Raw genomic sequence first — 18,752 nt, forward strand, 5'->3', positions numbered from 1 at the left:
GCACTATGTAAGTCCGGGGCATGAATGTGGAGTGCTGATATGTTTAAGGGCGAGAATGTGAGTAGTGTGTGTAGGAGGGTGCTACTGTGCCTAAGAGAGGATGGTAGTCTGGTGTGTAAGGACAGCTGTGTAGATGGCTGTGTGTAAGTGTGGGCATGTAACTGGGAACTATTTGTGGAGAACAGGGGTAGGTGGATGTGAGTGTGGGTGTTGGGGAGGATAGACATGTGTCGGGGTCCAGGATATTGGAATGTGAGTGTGCAGTTGGGTAGACAGGCATATATGCAGCAAGCCAATGTGGCTGTGGGATAGAAGTGAATTAGTTTGTGGGGGAAAGAGCTGATGAGCCTAATTGTGGCTAAATTCACGGCAATGAAGAGGAGGTAGAGGTTGGTTTATATGCAGGAGTGGGTGTGGATAAGTGAACCCTACATGTTTTGGTGGTGGGTATTGGGGTATATATGGGTATCATTTGGGGTATGTGGAGGTAGGAAACAGGGTGCGGGCAGGGAGTCCCATGTTGGCATTTCATGTGGGTGGGTAGGTGTGTGCTGGGCACAGCATGAGCGAGGGCATCTGTGGGTATAAGGATGTAATGCAGGTGGGCAACTGGGATGCTGTGATAGAGAGGCAGACAGTGGACGTGTGTGGGGAAATCGGTGGGTACAGGGAGGGTTCTGGTTTGATGCGACTGAGAAAGTGAGACCATCAGGGCCATTGTCATGGGGGAGGGGGTGGTCAGATGTGGCTGAGCAGATGAGGGTGTTGGGTAAGAACGGAGCTACTGGATGCACCCTGAGGAGCCTCACCCACCTCTCTTGCTCAGGTACAGGGCCTTCGTGTCCAGCCGGCTTTCCTTGCTGAGGACAGCAAGGCGCAATTGCAAGCCTAAGTACTCCAGCAGCCTTTTCCGGGCCATGAATACCTCCCGCTCTGCTGGCATCAGAGCGTGAAAGGGACAGTGGGCGATCTTCCGGTCCTGTGACAGAGTACAGGGTCACAATGAGTCCTTGGGGCTGCTATTCACCAGCCAGCCACATGCTGGTGAATGTGGTCTCTGAGGACTTCCGGCCACCCCACCCGACACTACAGAGTGACTGAGTAAGCAGGCTGCCTCTCTGTCCTCAGAAACGTGACTGTGAGGACACAGAAGGACACCTGCTCACAGGTACCCAACAGCACATTTTCACCATCATGAGGTCTTCTGCCTAAGAAGACCAGGCTTGACTGTGGGCTCCTAGTTTTATCCAAGAGAAGCCAGGTCTCAGAGAAGTCCTGCTCAGGACAAAGCCACACCTGGAAGAACTTGAAGTAGCCATAGTCGACTGCCGTGCCCACAGCCGTCCTATCGCCTTGCACAAGAGTCACAGGGTTCAGGACATCCGCCCCGTAGCTAATGAGCCGGTCAATCTGAAGAACACAGAATCTGTCAAGCACACAAGGCCACTGGAGGGGTGGCAGAAGCCACCTTCAACATGGGGCTGTGCAGGGCAGCTCCACACATGAACACATCATAAGGTGCGTGACTCCCAGTTCGTGTGGGCATACTCGATAGCTGAAAGGCAGCCGGAGGAGATTACAGTTGTCCAGAAGGGCTGTGATTCCCTACTGCCTACATGGTGGCCATCCCCCATGTGTGTGAAAAAGCCAGAGGCAAATAGGGTAGACAGGCTTGGCCTCATCCTGAGACGCCATTCCCTGGAGAGCCATCTCTGATTCCATTCATGGTCATGGTAGCATCAAAAATCATGATGGCTAAGACATAGGGATACCCCTTTAGCTCACTGAGGGATGAGTAGATAAACAGAAGGTGGCACACACACACACAGAGTAGGGTGTCAGTCAACCTTCAGAAGCTAAATCCAGCTTACCCAGCTGAGCAGTGCCCTATGCCCACGCACCAGGTGTCACAGCTGCTCCAGTGTAACCTCCTGGAACCCTAGAGCCATGACTTAACCTGAACATTTAATTGTGTGAGATGCAGCCTGAGGGTTATCAGGTTCACAGCGAGGCTTGGAGTCCAATCCTGACAGCTGAAGCTGACTACCAAGTAAAATCAGGAGGGGGTGGTGAGCAGCGGCCTGTGGGCTAGACGTGGCTTTTGTTCAATAAATTCCAGCTGGGTGTGGTAGAGGACAGCTATAATTCCAGCACTTAGGAGGCTGGGGCAAAAGATTATACGTTTGAAGCTTGGTGGGGCTACAGAACAAGACCTTGTCTCACCAGGAAAAAAAAAAAACCCTAAATAAATGTGTTCAGGCATTGTGGAAAGGTACAAATGTACTGTCTGCTTTCTTAGCATATTTCACTAACATAGGTCATAAACCCGGGTTTCAGGTAACCTGCAATGTGCATGCAGACCTGCTAGGTCCAGACACTGCCGACAGCTTGACGCTATCTCATTTCCCAAGCGCTGTGGGGGTGGGGAGGGTGGGTGCTGGATGTTGTGTCCGCTAGGCTACTTTAGTCACGGACATGATCTTAGGATGACCCAGCCTATCCCACCCTGAACCCAGCAGGTACTCTCCACCCCTACCTCTTCCCAGCATCCTCCCACGCTTCCCCTCACTCACCAGGGCAATCTTGTTGTCGACGCTCCTCTGTTGCTCATAGACCAGGTCACACACAACACACAGGGCAGTGCCCAAGCCTTTGGTCAGAGGCAAGTTGGGGTCAGCTCCCTGGGACAGGAGCTCCTTCACAACCTGGACGCACAGACAAATTCCTCAGTGACCATTAGTCCTGGGTACTACCCATAGGTCCCACCCACAGGGAACGTGATGGGTGGGAAGGATCGTGGTTGAGCGTCTTAGGGAGGAGGTGCGGTTCTACCCAGAACCTGGTTCTGACACTATTTTGGTGCACATACTGGTGCAGCTGCTCTGATGGGTACTGTTCCTGCCGTACTTTCTAGCCTGGGAAAGAGTGGCTCTGGGCCATGTACACACCACTGGTCAGGAGCACATCCTGTCTGCCTCCTTTGGCCACTCCCTCCTCAACTCTCCTTTTTCTTAACAACATTCATCAGTATCTAAAACTGTGCTGCCTGCTGCTTTAGGGCCTGACGCTTCCAGCTACAATGTGTGTATGGGGGAGTGGGAGCGGGGGTCCTCAAACCAGAGACTATTCAAAACCTTCTGCTCATAGTGGTGCCTGTCTTCCCACAGAAGGTGCTGAGTAAGCACACGTTAACTGGAAGGAGGGCTGGATGAGGAGTTGGGATGGTAGGCCACTGGTAGTCTGGATGTATGAACAAGTGGGTGGGTGAGAAAACGCGGGCTGAGTAGCCCTATGGCTAAATTGACGGGTAGGTGGCTGGATGGCTTAGTGAGTGGGAAATTGGGTAGATGGAAAAATGACACCACAAACATAGTAGCTGATTGGAGGAAGAGGCTCAGAGGTGGCAGAAATCGCACTGTTGCCTGGTGCCCCTGTACACGGGAGCTGTGGGCATAAGAGCCAGGTACACAAGAGGCAGGGGCCCAAGGCAGGCGGCTGGGTGCTCAGGTGCAGGGGCGTCAGACTCATGGGTAGAGAGAAGCTCTCACCAGGTCATTCCCACTGGCAATGGCCAGCGAGAGCGGGGAGTGGCCGCTCCACAGCACGTTTGGATTCGCTCTGTGGGACAGAAGGAGCCGCACGATGTCCCTGGCACACTGCGGGAAGAAAGGCAGAAGCATATGGAGGCAGAGGCACCACCCCCAGGAGCCTGGACATGCTGCCAAGGACACAATTGGCACTTTCAAAACCAAGCCAACCACTCAACTGTCTGCTCCTTGCACCAGCACCACCTAAGCAGAGACTCCAGGCAGGGACATGGGGTGGGGGAGACGGAGGAGCTTCAGTCAGATTCCAAACATTCAAAACAGGAAAGGCGCCAGTGAATAAATTGCCGGACATATGCTTTCAAAGGACAAAGGACAGTGATGCTAGCATGGCCACACACAAGGCCCTGACCTTTGACAGGGATAATGGAGGGAAGTTCCTTCAGCTGGGACTACTTGCGAGCCTCTTCCCCCAGCTCTGCTGGTGACCAGTGGCCTCTCTATTCCCACTGCTGCCAGGACTCCTCTCTAGCTGCCCTGAATGCTCTGCGGAGGCTACACCCTCGGGACGTGACAAATCCTAGGAGCTAGGACCAATCTCCTTCCCCAGCCCCTTTGCTGCAGCTTCAGCTTCCACCTGAAGCTGTCCCCAGCATGGGTTTCCCAGCTGCCCTCTGCGGTTCTGGTGGGAATGGTGGGACCCTGTGCCTAGCTCCTTCTCTTCCTTCTAAGGAAGCTGTGATCTGATGGATCAGTCACTGCCTCTCTCCTCCTTCCCACCCCGTCCAACATTACCTCTAATCCTGCATTTGTACCCTGGAACTTCCCCCACCCCAGCCTCCCAATTCCTTGACCTTGCTCTGGCCACTCAGTCTCCTCTGGGCAGTTCCTATACAGGCCGAGCTCGGACTGAGTCCTCAGGTGCATGGGAGCTAAGTGCTACAGGGCCGTGAAGGCAAGAGGATGGCTGGGGGTTGGGAGTCCCTGAATCCCAAGTGTGTCAGACCCAAGCACAAAAAGATTACACATGGCACCTCAGGCCAAGCCAGATGTGGGTCCATGCATGGCTAGAGAGTGTGTCAGTGCCGGAGTACTCATGGGCCCTATTCATGGTTTCCATTCACACTCCGACAGAGTTCAACTCCACTTGGAGTATGGTAGATTTGGAAAATTCACCGCAGCAGCTTCAGAATCCGTGGCCTGGCTGCAGCAGCCCAGACTCCTACCTTGAGAAGCCAACTTCTCAAGTTGTGACGAGAGGGGGGGGGCCCACTCACACCAGAGCTTCCATCTCCTGTCTAGGTCTATCACAGAGACACAGGAGTACCCGATGCAGTACCCAAGCATGCACATCCCAATACCCACTCATGTAGATACATGGATGCATGCATCCCACCTTACAGGTAAAACATAGACACACACACACACACACACACAATCACATTTGAATGCAGCTCTTGCCTGGCCTACAGTCCCTTAGGCTCAGGACTCAGCCCGTCCCTTCCCCCCACTGTCCCACTCCTCTCTGTGACAAACCAGCCAACCCAGGTCAGGGCCCCATGGCTGCTCACCTTCTTGTTGTCCTCTCTCTCACAGGCCACGTGCAGAGCTGTGCGCCCGCCCTCCTCTGGGATGAATGTGTGTGTGGAGTAGTAGTTCTTGGGTGGGCCCGGCTCATTGTTGAGCTTCAGGCTTGAGGGCAGGAGATCAGCCTGTGGGAAACACAAGGCTTGAGTCAGGTCCTGAGTGTCCCTCTCCCCAGAGTGCCTACTTGCAGACTACAGATGTGGGGTGTCTTCCCACAACCCTCCACACATAGGCCTCAGAATTCTTCAAGTCACTCAAAATGGCCTCTAGACTCAAAGGCAAGCACCACCAAGCCTGTTTTACTGTGGTGGTAGCTGTGTTTTTGTGTTGTTGTTGTTGTTGTGTTGTACTGAAGAATGAAATCCAGGGCTTCCTGCATACTAGGAAACCATTAAACCGTTTGAGCCACATCCCCAGCCCCTCCCACTTTTGGAGACAGGGTCTCTCTATGGAACTTACTATGTAGACTCTGCTAGAACTCACAAAGGTCTACCCACCTCTGCCTCCTGAGTATTAGGAATTAAAGGCTGGCTACATCCATGCCTGGCTACATCCCCAGCCCTTACTTCCTCCCATGGCCACGGTTGGGTGCTGACCCACCTGGCCTGTCCACACCAGAAGTGGCTATGGCCAGGAGCACAGTGGTCAGAGCCTACATATGAGTTGCTTTGTACCACCCCAAGCCCCTTGTCGGTAGGGACAGCTACAGGTCCATACAGAGCCGCACCTTGCCACCTTTGTACGCGTAGTCCCCGTCCGCCGCCTTGGCATCCACGTTAGTGATCACGTGGAGCAGCAGCTCAGTGATCTTCACGCCCTCCTCCCCGGGAAGAGAGACTGCGATGTGGAGCGGGGTCAGGGACTGCAACTGCAGAGGAAGCGTGGTAAGGGTGAAACCCAACCTGCAGCCAGGCAGGTGAGGTGAGGTTAGGGTTAATGTCAGGGTCCTTGCTGCCTGAGCAGATGAGAGGATGCATACGTTACTGCAACAATTTCAGGTAACCGCAGTACCATCTCCTTCACACCAACATCATGGGTGCAGGACCAGAAGGCCCAGGAGGGCACGAACAGCAAATGGACTGAATGCTCTCGATGTGCCAGGTAACCCACAGGTGTCCGGGTAACACACAGGCATCCAGGGCCACAGCTGTGACTGCTTGGCTTGAAGCCAGTTGATTCTAGGCCATCTGTCTGACACCATCCTCTGAGAGTAGCACCTCCCTGTCCCTTCCAGGCTCTGGCTCAGATACCACAACCTAATAGCCACATAGCTCCTGACCAGCCTTCTGATTGTCCCCACAGCATCCCTCTCCCCGTCTCTCTGAAGATGGTTCCTGATGGACTGTCTCTGAGCTCCAGCAGCTTGTGGTCATGGGAACCCTGCAGCTAAGAGAAGCCAGTCAGGGCAGCCAGGCTGTGGCTAGGAAGATATGCCCCACTTGTCCCCAGCCCAGTTCAGTGTGACCTCACTCAGATAGGAAAGTGTCCCTGGAGAACTCCCTGAAGGCAGGGTGTGGTTAGCCTAGAAAGCAGAAAGAGCTCACCAGGAGGGGATGTGTCGAACAGGGGAATATTCCAACACAGGAACCTGGGGCAAACTCTACACAGCACACAGCCTGGGGCAAACTCCTGCCACTGCCGAGATCTGAACCACCATCAGAGTTCCGACAAAGGGACACAGTGCAGCTGAGACCACTGAGCTATGGCGAGGTGATATTCTTTACCGGGTTTCATAGGGAAGCCCAACAAGGGATGCTGGAGTCAGATGGGAACTGTGCAGGGAGCCCAGCCTCACCTTGACCTTCTCCCTAGGGCACAAGGCCTGGGGCGGGACAGGAGGGGGTGCTTCCAGGGACATTGGGAGTTGAAGTAGTGTGGTTTCTGTGACTGAGCAAACTGTGGTATGTGGTATGGGGATGAGCAAGGTTTAGACAAACTGAGCCCTGAACCGCAGGAAGTCCAAGAACCTCTGTAGCAGCTCTGAGTTTCCATCTTCGGTGTTCCAGCACACACACAGGTTTATGTGTTCCCCAAGAGGTGAGCCTAGCTCAAATGGGAAGTAACTGGTGCCTGAGAGTGCCGAACAGACCACTGGCTTCCACCGTGGACAGCAACAGTGCAAGACAGAAGGGACACAGACTTAGTCAAAGGGAGACATGGAAACAGACAGGTGGGCAGGAAACCCAGGCTTGGTTTTTGCTGGCTGGATTTAGGGATTCAAACACAGTTTCCTTCGGTTCTTCCTGTCTCTCCATAAAGCTGATGTCACTGTGAAGGAGGGTGGATCTGCCCTTGGCTTCCCCTCGTACGCCCTTATTTTACACTTATTTCAGATACAGGGAAGGGAATGCATTAGAACACTAGATGTGTCATGGTGCACTGTAAGAGATAGATAGTGCAGCTTCAGAACCATATCTGCTGACACCATGAAACCTCACCGGGAGGCCACCTCCCTCCTGTGGTGTCGCTAACACTTCACACACCAGGTGTTTACAGGAGGGTGAATCAGCTCTACTCCTGGCTCTGGGGAGCTATGGGCTTCTGTGAAGAGGGACTTGGGAGTCTGTGTGTGCCCCACATCCATCTTGCCGCTGCCAAGTTGTGGCCACCGATACCTACCTGTGGAGGAAACTGAATGTCCGTCTGGGCCCCACTCATCAGTAGCAGCCTCACCCCTTCCACATCCCCAGCCTTCACGGCGAGAAACAGAGCCTGCATGGGCACTTGACACAGGTTAGGATCAGCACCTCTACGGAGCAGCAACGTGATGGTCATCCAACGATTTCTGCGTCTGTAGGGACCAGAAGGGCAGGGTCACAGGAGGGAGGGACAGGATCGTCTAAGCAAGGGATGAGGGGTGCTGACAACACAAACACCTTGTACCCAGTACCTAGTTTTCCTGCCCAGGAAGAACCTGCTCCAAGGGCAGCCTACCCAAGGAGGCCGTTTCTCTCCCTGGGAGGCTCATAAGCATAGCTAACAACAAACCTCCCTGTGCGAGCTGCCCCAGTCAACCTCAGCTGTGGTCCTGCAGGACTTCAGCCAAGAATGGGTCACTTAACTTCACTGAAATGGGCACTAGCCCCTCCTAGGGTGCGTGCCAGACAGTGAGGTGGATGTACGTACACACATACCACACACTGACCACCTGTTGAGAATGCAGCCCCATCAAATAGTGCCCTTGCAAGGATGCTGTCTTAGGGTTTCTTTTAGTGTGACAAAACACTATGACAAAAGGCAACTTGGGAAAGAAAGGGTTTATTTTATTTTACCCTTCCAGGTTCATCATTGAGGGAAGTAAGGGTAGGAGCTCAAGTAGGGCAGGAACCTGGAGGCAGGAGCTGATGCAGAGGCCATGGAGGAGTGCTGCTTACTGGCTCTCTCCCCATGGCTTGCTCAGCCTGCTTTCCTACAGAACCCAGAACCCAAGACCGCTAGCCCAAGGGTGACACTACCCTTAGTGATTTGGGTCCTTTCACATCAGCCATCACACCCCAGGCTTGCCCACAGCCCAATCTTTTGGGGGCATCTTCTCAGTTGAGGTCCCTCCCTCCCAAATGACTCTAGCTTGTGTCAAGTGGATGTTAAGACCAGCCGTCACAAATTCAAGAAGACTGCTCCTAGCGGTGGTGCAGCACTGTGATGGGTACCCACTGAACGCGACTCATCCTGGAAGCCATCCTCCATCCCTGCCATAGAATATCAGTGACTTACTCGACCATGGACTGTGCCATTTTCCTCACGGTCCCTTTGTATGGGAAGCAGGGGTGCTGTGGCAATGAACTGTAGGCCTGGGCACTCTTCTCCATGATGTCCCTCGAGACATTAATAGTGTAGTTCCGCAGGCACTTGGTAGACTCGAAATTTGTATCGACGCTGTACAAGGTGCTCGCATCCACATTTTCTGCCGCTTCCTCAGACTCTTTCTCTACGTCAGTGCTGACAGTCTTCACTGGGGAGACTTCTTCCTTGTGAGGCATGTTGCTGGACTCTGGGGTTTGCATGGAGGCCAGGGAGTCATCCAGGCTGCTTGTCTTCACTTCATCTCCACCTGCTACGGGCATGCCCACATCGTAGAGATAATCTATATTTGCATCCGCAAGCAAGAATGAAATTTTGGGGGTGACCAAGGATTTAGGAGATTCCTATGGCAAAGCACCAAAAAAGGTCTCATTAGGAGAAGGGGCTGCAGCTCTTCTCTCCATAGCAGCCCCTGGAAGAACCTGAGTGGCAGCACAGAGTTCCTTCACAGTTTACACACCTTTGCCGGGGCAGGGATGATTCTGAAGTCACTGCCCCATACCAGAAGCAAGCTGCCACTTGTCAGGGCTTACCATGCCACCTGTGCCTCCTGAGCCTACACAATGTGCTCTATCTAGAACCGGGCAGTGCTGTAGAAGCCAAGGAGGAGCTGCTGGTGAGACGACCCACTCTTGTTCTTTTGTGCACACAGGGCAGGGCCTGTATTGCATGCTCCATGCTAAATAAAACTACATCATTAAAATTAGTTTCCCTGCTTTCTCTTTTTAATATGACTACTGAAAAATTTTAATTATATATGCATGCCTTGTGTTACAGCTTAAATTATATTTCTGTCCAGTAGTGCTGGTTCCCCTGTCCTCTGTCCTCAGGCACCTTGGCTCTCAAAGAGAAGCCCCTGGCCTGAAGACCTCCACATGGCTAGGAGTCTGTTAGACGTGTGGATTCTCTGCCCCTTCCCTAGCCACACTGCCCTTTCCAGCATGCTGAAGTGGGGAGGCACATCTCAGACCCCAGGCTGTTGTGCACATGGCGGCTCATAGGGGACACACACCCCTTGTTCCACATGGAATGGCTCAGGATGCTTCTGGGAGTTCCCAGGCACTCTCTTCTGACCCTCTCCCCAACTAGCCTTATCTTTCCATTCCCCATGTGTAGCCCTGGTTTACACATCAGGGAGGGAGCTGTGGCCATTTAGGTAGATAGCCAGGAGGATGTATAGCAGGTGATGGTGCTGCAGTGGTCAACGGGGGCTGACCTGAAGCAGGGTCCTCTCAGCAATGTTGGGGTGGAAGGATTTGCAGGGATAATACTGGAGGAAGCACATACTGAGGGGCGTGATGCCCTCGTCCGAGCGCTTGTTCACGTCAGCGCCGTAATCCAGGAGAAGGTTCACAATGTCCAGGTGAGAATGCATCTGGAGAGGCAAGGACAGACTTATGAACACAGAAGCTAGCCCTCAGCAGACAGAGGAGGGCCACCCGCCGTCCATGCTTGCCACGCACACACACACACACACACACACACACACACACACACGCACACATGCACAAGCACACACACATGCATCAAGGCTGCAATGAGCAGGACACACACAGTACGCATGCTCATCCTTGGTGAAAGGACACTCAGGGTATGTGATGAAGAAATGAATGGACCACTCCCAGGCCTCCTCCTTTTGGCCTTGAACATTACAACTGGATACATGGGGTTTTGCTTAGCAGCTCCTATCAGATAGTCCCTGTTAGAGTGGGCCACTGGAGGCAGCCCACAGGCCAGCGTTCCTACACAAAAAGGACTTACTGCCGCAGCGGCCAGCACAGTGTAACCCTTGGAGTCAGCCACGTCAGCACAGGCAAGGTTGTCCCTCAAGATTCCAAAAATCCAGTTATAGTCCCCTTCCTCAGCCTTCATGATCATCTTCTTGGAAATCTGCTCCTTGGGGCCGCTGGGCCCAAACCTGCTGCGGTTCCCCTCCAGGATGGCAGGTATGTTCCAGCTGGTATGAGCATCCTTGTTCCTGGCAATACAACATGCTTCGCTGATATTGGACTAGAATCTGGATAGCCTAATACCTTCCATGACAAATAACCCAAGAGGAGCTATCTCCCTCCACCCTTCATTCCTCTGACCCACCAGAATTCTGCTTCCAGCCTTGGGTTCTCTATTCTCTACCACTCCTTTATCACCCTGAGCCCTGATGGCTGCACTGCCAGTCAGTTACAATCAGGATGGAATACCCAGGGAAGGAGACATGTGATCTAGAGATAAAGTGTTCAGCGAGAACTACAACTAATCCTTATACATGTCTGACTCCTCCGGCTCACTCCAGGTTTGCTGAGAAATCTACTCTCAACAGCAGAACCCTGAGTGGGCAGAAAGCTGGCGTACACACAGCCCCACTTGCTCAGAGCCAAGCACACACATCCCACCTTCTACTCATTTGCTTTCTGTTGGAGTAGAGAAGAGCATGGCCCCTAGCCCAGGGTCATCACACAACAATGGAGTTTTCCGTGTGCTCAGAATGCCATTCACAATCAAGAACTCATGGGTTTATTCATTCAATAGTTATCAATGATTATGAGCACAGTTGATGGATGCATGGCATAGGTGGATGGATGGGTGGGTAGGTGGGTGGGTGGATGGAGTGAGTAAGTAGATATCTGTGTGGGTTGGATACATGGGTGCATGAGGGAATGCATGGGTACATGAGGGAATTCATGGGTGGAATGGACTGGAAGACAGGTACGGCAGTGTAGATGGAGAGGGTAAGTGGGTACAGAGAGTGACTAGATGGATGGGTAGATGGGTGGATAGATGTAAGTGTGGTTGCACGGGTGAAAGGATAGATGAGTGGGTGAATGAATGAACTGATTGATGGGTCAGTAAAGAAGGTGTATAGGTGGATGGATGGGTGGATGGGTGAATGGATGGATGGATGGATGGATGGATGAGTAGATAAATGGAAAAGTCATTGGCGCCCATCAATTAATTCTAAAATGTCCACTGGCATCTGCAGGCCATGTTTAAGGATGTAAGAACTGTAGAAGATTCTTGAGTATTAAACTTTTAGGGTTAACAGTTTTCCCCAGGTGACTTTCCCAGCACACCCTCCATACCCCAGATTATCTTCAGATATGGTGGGGCAGTGTAAGTTTCCATGGCTTTCCTTGGAAAGGTCAAAGGTCTAACCAGTTTTCAGGCCCCATTCCTTCCCTGAATTCTACCCTTGGCTCTATGTCAGACCCTTCATTAACAAGTATTGAAAATAGCTATCTCTTCTGTTGTGTTGGTATGCACGGGGACTTGACTCACAGAAATTCTATTAGCAGATAGGAACCTTGCCTTAAAGCATACAAGCTCTGGCCTTCGGAAAATGGAAGGCACACAGGTCCAAAACCCAAGGTTTCACCTCAGGTAACTGCTCAGGAGTTTATCCGAAGGGACATCCCCTACAGTGGTCTGCTCTAGTTCTGAGACACAGATGCCTCAGGTCTCTGCCTGGCTCCCTCCTCTCAGGGCACCTGTCTGGTCTCTCAGCACGGGAAGGGCTGAGTCACTAAAGCAAATGCTGTGTGTTCACATTCATCCAACAAGCAATACTAAACAGTACTCAGGCCCTTGGCTGTAGCTGCGCAGTGGAAAACATAAGAACTCTTCCTGAAAGGGATTCCTTATTCAGTGAGGGGACAAAAATGAAGATCACCTGAACTTGTAAGTTTGCTTCTGGATTTTGACCAACAAAGGAGTCTCATTTGTTATGAGCCAGGGTTCTTCGTCCTCAATGAACAGAGGGATCTCGTTCATGAAGATGCGGTCATCTAGCTCTTGGCGCAGGGAGTCGGTCATGGGCAGGTGACTGTTGTCGGTCGAATAGACGTGCATCTCTGGAGGCAGCTTTAGGTCATCATTCCGGAGATACTGTTTATAGTCATAGAAGAAGGGGTCCTGCTCCTCAGAAAGACCCAACTCCACCTTCTCATCTGAGAGATCAAGTCTCCTTCTCGATTTTGTGAGGAAGGCCAAGAATTCTGGGTAGTTTACCAAGGAGAAACCGCTGGGAACCCTTGTGCACAGCTTGAGGAGGTACTCACGGAACCACAGTCCAACATCCTGACTGCCATCAGGGTAGGTCTCGATGCCTGGCCCAAATCTCTGGTCCTCTTTGTACAATCCCTGCAAGGGGAGCCCACAGGGCCAGGAGAGACACTCAGTCAGGCTTTCTACCAGGTGACAGTTTCCTAAAATCAGCAGAGGAAAATGTACTCCTGAGAGAAGTACTCATCCGCTCCACAGACTGAGGTGTGAGGTATGTGAGGCACTCAAACAGAGCAAGTTTGGAAGACAAAGGGCAGGGGTGGGGACAGCCTCTCTCTCAGCTGAGGGCATGACCAAGGGCTGCCAGCTGAGGCCGTGATGGAGACATGCAGGGATGTTCGCCTCCTAGAGACCTCTGCAGCCCTGGAGTTAGCTGCTAGGCAGGCAGCTTTTCTTACATGCATCTGTGCTTATGAAGACAGGGAAATGGCTGCCTGCTTTGTTGCACTCGGTGAACATTCAAAATTCAAAGCCTTTTTATTGGTTGATTTCAGATAGAATCCTTCAGAAAAGTTTACTAGGACCAGCCCTCCCCCACCTGTCATTCTGATTCACTCTAGCCCTTCAGTAGACTTTGTTCCTCGTGCTCTTAACTGGCATCAAAAGATGCCCCCTCCCTCTCAGAGTATGTGGCTCTGCCTTTTTCTGAACTGCCTTTTTCACGACTTAGAGATGAGTGTGTCCATGGGTGCATGCATGGAAAGGAGCCTTCCAGTGGGGATTTGCATCAGCCCTCCCTCTCCCACTCAATTAGCTGAGGGAGACTTTGCTCCAAAGAGTGCTCCTCACTCACTGAAAGTAGCAAACTCCCTCTACTCGGGCAGGTTGTGCTCACTGGTCAGCTCTCATGAAGCGATGCACCCAGCCCCCAGGGGTATGAGCTAAGAGGGGAAGGAGGATAGGAGGGGGAAAAAGCAGAGTGGAGAAGAGGAGAGCAGAAAGAAGAGGAGAGGGACTGCCCTTTGCTTTCTATGATCTCCCAAGGGACCGTTCGGTTTCTAGACCTTTCCGAGTGCTTCCGTCACCACTTGCCTTGGGTATACAGAGAAGGATCTCAACAAGATCGAGCTCTGGTCTGGTGCAGGGGTCAAAGGAAAGCCCTAGCTTCCCAAAAGGCATGTGTCTTCTAAACTGGCATCAAAAGATGCCTGGAGGTCGCTGGGTAGTCAAAGGAGGCAGGTGGTCTGCAGGCTTGATGGGCCTAGCAAGGAGCTAGCACTTTCTCTGGAAAGCTCAAGAGACACTTAGGTAGGAAGCTACAAGAGCACATGGGCCAGGAAGAGAAACTAGAAAGCCACGGAAGACAAGGACTATAAGGAAAGAGGCACTCCAGGGGGAAAAGATGTCGTGTGTGTGTGTGTGTGTGTGTGTGTGTGTGTGTGTGTGTGTGTGTCCCACAAGTGCTCTTGCTCAAGACCCAGCAGCTCTACTGGTAGAAAACAACTCAAGAAGATAATCCAAGGGTCATTGAAGTCACAGGTTGGCACCTCGCAACAAAACAGGCTTGTATTCCCAGCCACTCCAGGGCTGTGGCAAGGGGGACTATACATTCAAGGTGAAACTTTACTGCAGAGTGAGTTCCAGGTCAGCCGGGGTGAGTCAGTAAGACCCTCTCTCAAAATACAAAGCTAAAAAGAGGACTGTGGGCGTAGTTCACACTGGCACAGCGCTTGCCTAGTACACACAAGTCCTACGCTTAATGTTAATTGCATTAAATTTATTCTTCAAAGGATACAGATGAGGAAAGACACCATAGGGCTGAGGGCTGATTTCAAATTGTATTACTGGTAAACACTCATATGACAGAGTAGCATAAAGAGCTCTTTAACCATAGTAACATAAACACTAACATATGAACACTAAACATATATGCAGACAATTCACTGTAACTGATTGCACACAGACAGATAACAGACAAGAGTGAGAGAGACTCAGCATTACCTGCCACCAAAGTGCTCCAAGCTCGCATCACAAGGAGATGCCACAATGTGCCCACAGATACTAATGTCAAAAAGACCGACTGCCATGTGCTGAGGAGAACCTGGAGTCATGGCAGTCCCTTTATTGATGGCTGGAATGGCATGGCCACTTGGCAGCTTGGAGTGGTCTTATGAAACTGATTGCACACTTACCATTGAAACTGATTGATTGCACGCTTACCATTGAAACTGATTGCACGCTTACCATTGTAACTCACTGCACACTTACCATTGTAACTCACTGCACACTTACCATTGTAACTCACTGCACACTTAACATTGTAACTCACTGCACACTTAACATTGTAACTAGCACCCTCATTCTTAGGTATTTTTAACAATGAACACACACATGTGCCTGCATGAAGACTGAGAGGCAACTGTTCTTAGTGGTTTGCAGTAACCAAAAATTCAAAAGATCTCAAAAGAATGTCTATCAGTGAATTAAAAGCAAACAAACAAAACAACAGCAAAACCGTGTGATATCCACACAGTGAAGCACTTCTCTATAATAAAACCAAGTGGAACACAGAAATACACGAGTCTCAAAAGAACTGTGCCCTAAAGAACGATGTAGAAAAGGAACAACAAAGCACGCATCTCCTGATATGCTGTCCAAAATATGGAAATGTGTGCTTTCCATAGTTATTAAAATAGTATATAACTCAAAATAGGAAAATGGAGTTGAAATAGTCTACACTCAGTCTTGCAATTTTCAAACTGAGACCTCATCTTGTACTGTACTGTTGTGGGGCATCCTAAAAGGATAGAGTGTAATGCTCTTATAATAATGGAGGGAGATGATTTTTTTCAATATTCTGTCAATCCAAATGAAGGTCAGAAGAGAGAGAGGGGAATGTTGGGTAGTGATGTCAGAATAGTACATACAAGGCAGCAGGCTTCACCCAAATGTGTGTCTACTAACACTGGCACACCTCATCAAAAGCAGATGAGAAACCACGAGCTAAAAACACATGAGCTTAGATTTTCTAGTAGCATCGCTTCTCTGCCTTTTGGCTAAGATCAAGTGTAGATTTTCTAGTAGCCACACTACAGCAAGTAAAAAATTGTGTAAAATTCTAATTTTTTTCAAGACAGAGTCTCATATATCCCAGGCTCGCCTTGAAATAAATGTCCAGGACTGAGCTTAGCCTGCTGGTCCTCCTGAGAGCATTGTGTAGATAGCAGGCATGCCCTGCCACACTGGCTCATGCTGTGCTGCTGATCACACTTGGAGCTTTGTGTATGCTCCAAAAACACTCTGCCAAACAGGCTACATCTCTTGTCCTGAGGGAGAATTCATTTTACTATAGAATTTGTATTTAGTTCAATCTTTCCAAAATATCACTTTTAAATATAACTGACGATCAAAGCTCTTCAGATATTTTTTTTCCTTAAAAAAATCTTTGTGATCTGGTCTGTGGGAGCTAAGGGTAGCTCAGGAGAGCATAATCCTAGCGTGTGTATGGCCCTGAGTTCCACTCCAGCACTGCCAAAATTATTTAAAATTATGGTGATAGGCACGACACAGTGAAAATAATACCCCCAAATTTATATAACTTTATTAACGTTAAAATTAGACTTTGGGTCATAAAACAGTGAAAAGGGTTTTTGCTTATTTTATTTTTGTTTTTTTTTATTTGTTTGTTTTTGAGACTGAGTCTCTCTATATATATAGCTCTGGCTATCCTTGAGCTTGCTATATAGACCAGGCTAGCTTTCAATTCATAGAGATCTACCTGCCTCTGCCTCCCAAGTGCTGGGACTAAACCTGGCCTGAAGCGATTATTTTTTAAAAAGGGTACATCAGCTTATTATAATAAAAGGGCATAAAACAAATACCAGGGACATGTAATGAATCTAAAAAATCTACCTATAAAAGAAATAACATGGTCTCAGAGTAATAAAGCTGAAACTGTAAGGAGTCATTTTAAATTTCTTCAATGGTGCTGAGACATTCTAACTTACCAAGTTCAACCACCGGCAGAGTCAACAGACAAAAGGATAATAAATAAAAAACAAAAACTTTATATTCAACTTAAAATAATACAAACAGCAAACGTCTGTGAGTCAGGAAGACACTGTGGTCAGTCAGCAGCTGTTGAAATGCACTTAGGAGTTGGCCTTGGCCCTCTGCACAGAGGTTACGGTTGTGTAGCCTGGTCTTCTTGTGGGACTCCGAACAGTGAGATCAGGGGCTGCCTCTGATTCTTTTGCCTGGTTTAGGTACCCTTTCCTCCTGGGTCACCTTCTCTAGCCTCAGTATGAAGGGAGGTACCTAGTCTTACTGAAACTTGATTTGCAATGGTCAATTGCTATCCATGGGGGATCCACCTTTTTCTGAAGAGAAATGGAGGAGGAATGAATGGGGGAAGTCAGAGGGGAGGTGGGGAGTGAGGGACTTGGGGAGACAAACTGTGGTCATGCAGTCTTCAGGATGGAGAGAGAGGTGTGGGGGAGAGGGAGAGGGAAAGGAGAGGAGAGGAGAGGAGAGGAGAGGAGAGGAGAGGAGAGGAGAGGAAAGGAGAGGAGAGGTATTTATTTAAAAAAAAAAAGTTAGCCTTGTGTGGATGAGAGGTTCAGCAGATAGAGACTTGCTATGCAAACCTACTGTCCAGAGGTCCATTCTCCAAACCAATGTAAATGTGGAACCAACTCCACAAAGTTGTTCTCTGACCTCCACATGAACAAACAGGTTTTAGAAAAAGAAGAAGAACACTATAAAGTTGGTAGGCATGCAGATAAAGGCCTGTAACCCCAGCTATTGGGAAGCTGGGTAGGAAGATTGCAAAGCTGAGATCTGCCTGGGTTACCCAGTTAGTTCAAGGCTAGGCTCTGCGGTTTGATCAGACGCTATCTCAAAATAAGTAAAAGGGGGGGGGGTGGCTGGGAGTGTAGCAGGGATCACAAGGATGCAGACTGCCACCCTGCATCCATTGGTCAGGACAAACATCATAGAAGGGAAGCATCCCAACACATGGCCCTCAGACTACACTTACAAGTTTTCCCAGGAAAACAAAAACCACGCATTTACTGTTTACATGAACACACAAAATCCAACTAAACGTGTGTGCATAGCGGCTTTATTCACAATCGACCCAAACAGGAAACAGTCTAAAGCTCTTTCAGTTGAGCTGTGTTGATTCCATATCACAGAGACTTCAATAGCCAAAGAAACAACAGGAACACTGGGCTATGGAGCTGGATCTGCCTTGCAGGCCAAGAGGAAGACACAGAATGGCTCTGCAGGGCGCCACCTTGTGGCCCTCTCAAGCAAAGGCCCAATTACAGGCAGCAGGGCAGCCATGGCTAACTGGACAAAGGCATGGGGCACACATATGGGGGAGGGAGTCATTCAGTACCCAGAGCACACAAACCTACACTCATTGAAACTTTCAAAACTTTCTAATATATGATTGCATATAATTGTGAAGTATATGTAATAAATTAAGGGGTGGGAAAAAAGGCAAATTTTAAATAATATGTATAAGAAAGAGCTATTTCATATATTAAAAATAAGTATTCATGGTACTTTTTTTTTTGGTTTGTTTTTTAAGACAGGGTTTCTCTGTGTAGCCCTGATTGTCCTGGAATTCACTTTGTAGACCAGGCTGGCCTTGAACTCAGAAATCTGCCTGCCTCTGCTTCCCGAGTGCTGGGATTAAAGGTATGTACCACCACGCCCAGCACATTCTCATTATTTTATTTAGATCCTTATTATTGTTAGCATTACAGTCACTAAAATGAGAAAGCTACTTCTGTTTTAACTTTTCCAAAGCCTGAA

General features: G+C 49.9%; 1 protein-coding gene and 1 pseudogene across 7 annotated transcripts in view; one reads left to right on the forward strand and one right to left on the reverse strand.

Moving 5' to 3' along the window:
* The window catches only part of Ankmy1 (ankyrin repeat and MYND domain containing 1), a 42,333-nt gene that overhangs the window by 16,512 nt on the left and 7,069 nt on the right, over positions 1-18,752 (reverse strand). For all 7 annotated transcript variants that reach the window (XR_015047487.1, XM_085839548.1, XM_085839549.1 and 4 more), the window contains exons 5-15: positions 12,598-13,067; positions 10,695-10,911; positions 10,150-10,308; positions 8,847-9,277; positions 7,752-7,923; positions 5,860-6,000; positions 5,117-5,257; positions 3,549-3,656; positions 2,574-2,705; positions 1,297-1,410; positions 814-979 (exon numbers count right to left, since the gene is read on the reverse strand). Coding sequence is in view for 6 of the 7 variants with exons in the window: in XM_085839548.1 (XP_085695674.1) it covers positions 814-979; positions 1,297-1,410; positions 2,574-2,705; positions 3,549-3,656; positions 5,117-5,257; positions 5,860-6,000; positions 7,752-7,923; positions 8,847-9,277; positions 10,150-10,308; positions 10,695-10,911; positions 12,598-13,067 (2,251 nt within the window). In the remaining variant the exon portion in view is untranslated. The remainder of the gene's footprint in view (positions 1-813; positions 980-1,296; positions 1,411-2,573; positions 2,706-3,548; positions 3,657-5,116; positions 5,258-5,859; positions 6,001-7,751; positions 7,924-8,846; positions 9,278-10,149; positions 10,309-10,694; positions 10,912-12,597; positions 13,068-18,752) is intronic.
* LOC115032546 (U2 spliceosomal RNA) lies at positions 15,966-16,134 on the forward strand (annotated as a pseudogene).

The sequence above is a fragment of the Mus caroli genome, unplaced genomic scaffold (genome assembly GCF_978045245.1).
Source record: "Mus caroli unplaced genomic scaffold, Mus_caroli_1 scaffold_1, whole genome shotgun sequence".
Classification (NCBI taxonomy): domain Eukaryota; kingdom Metazoa; phylum Chordata; class Mammalia; order Rodentia; family Muridae; genus Mus; species Mus caroli.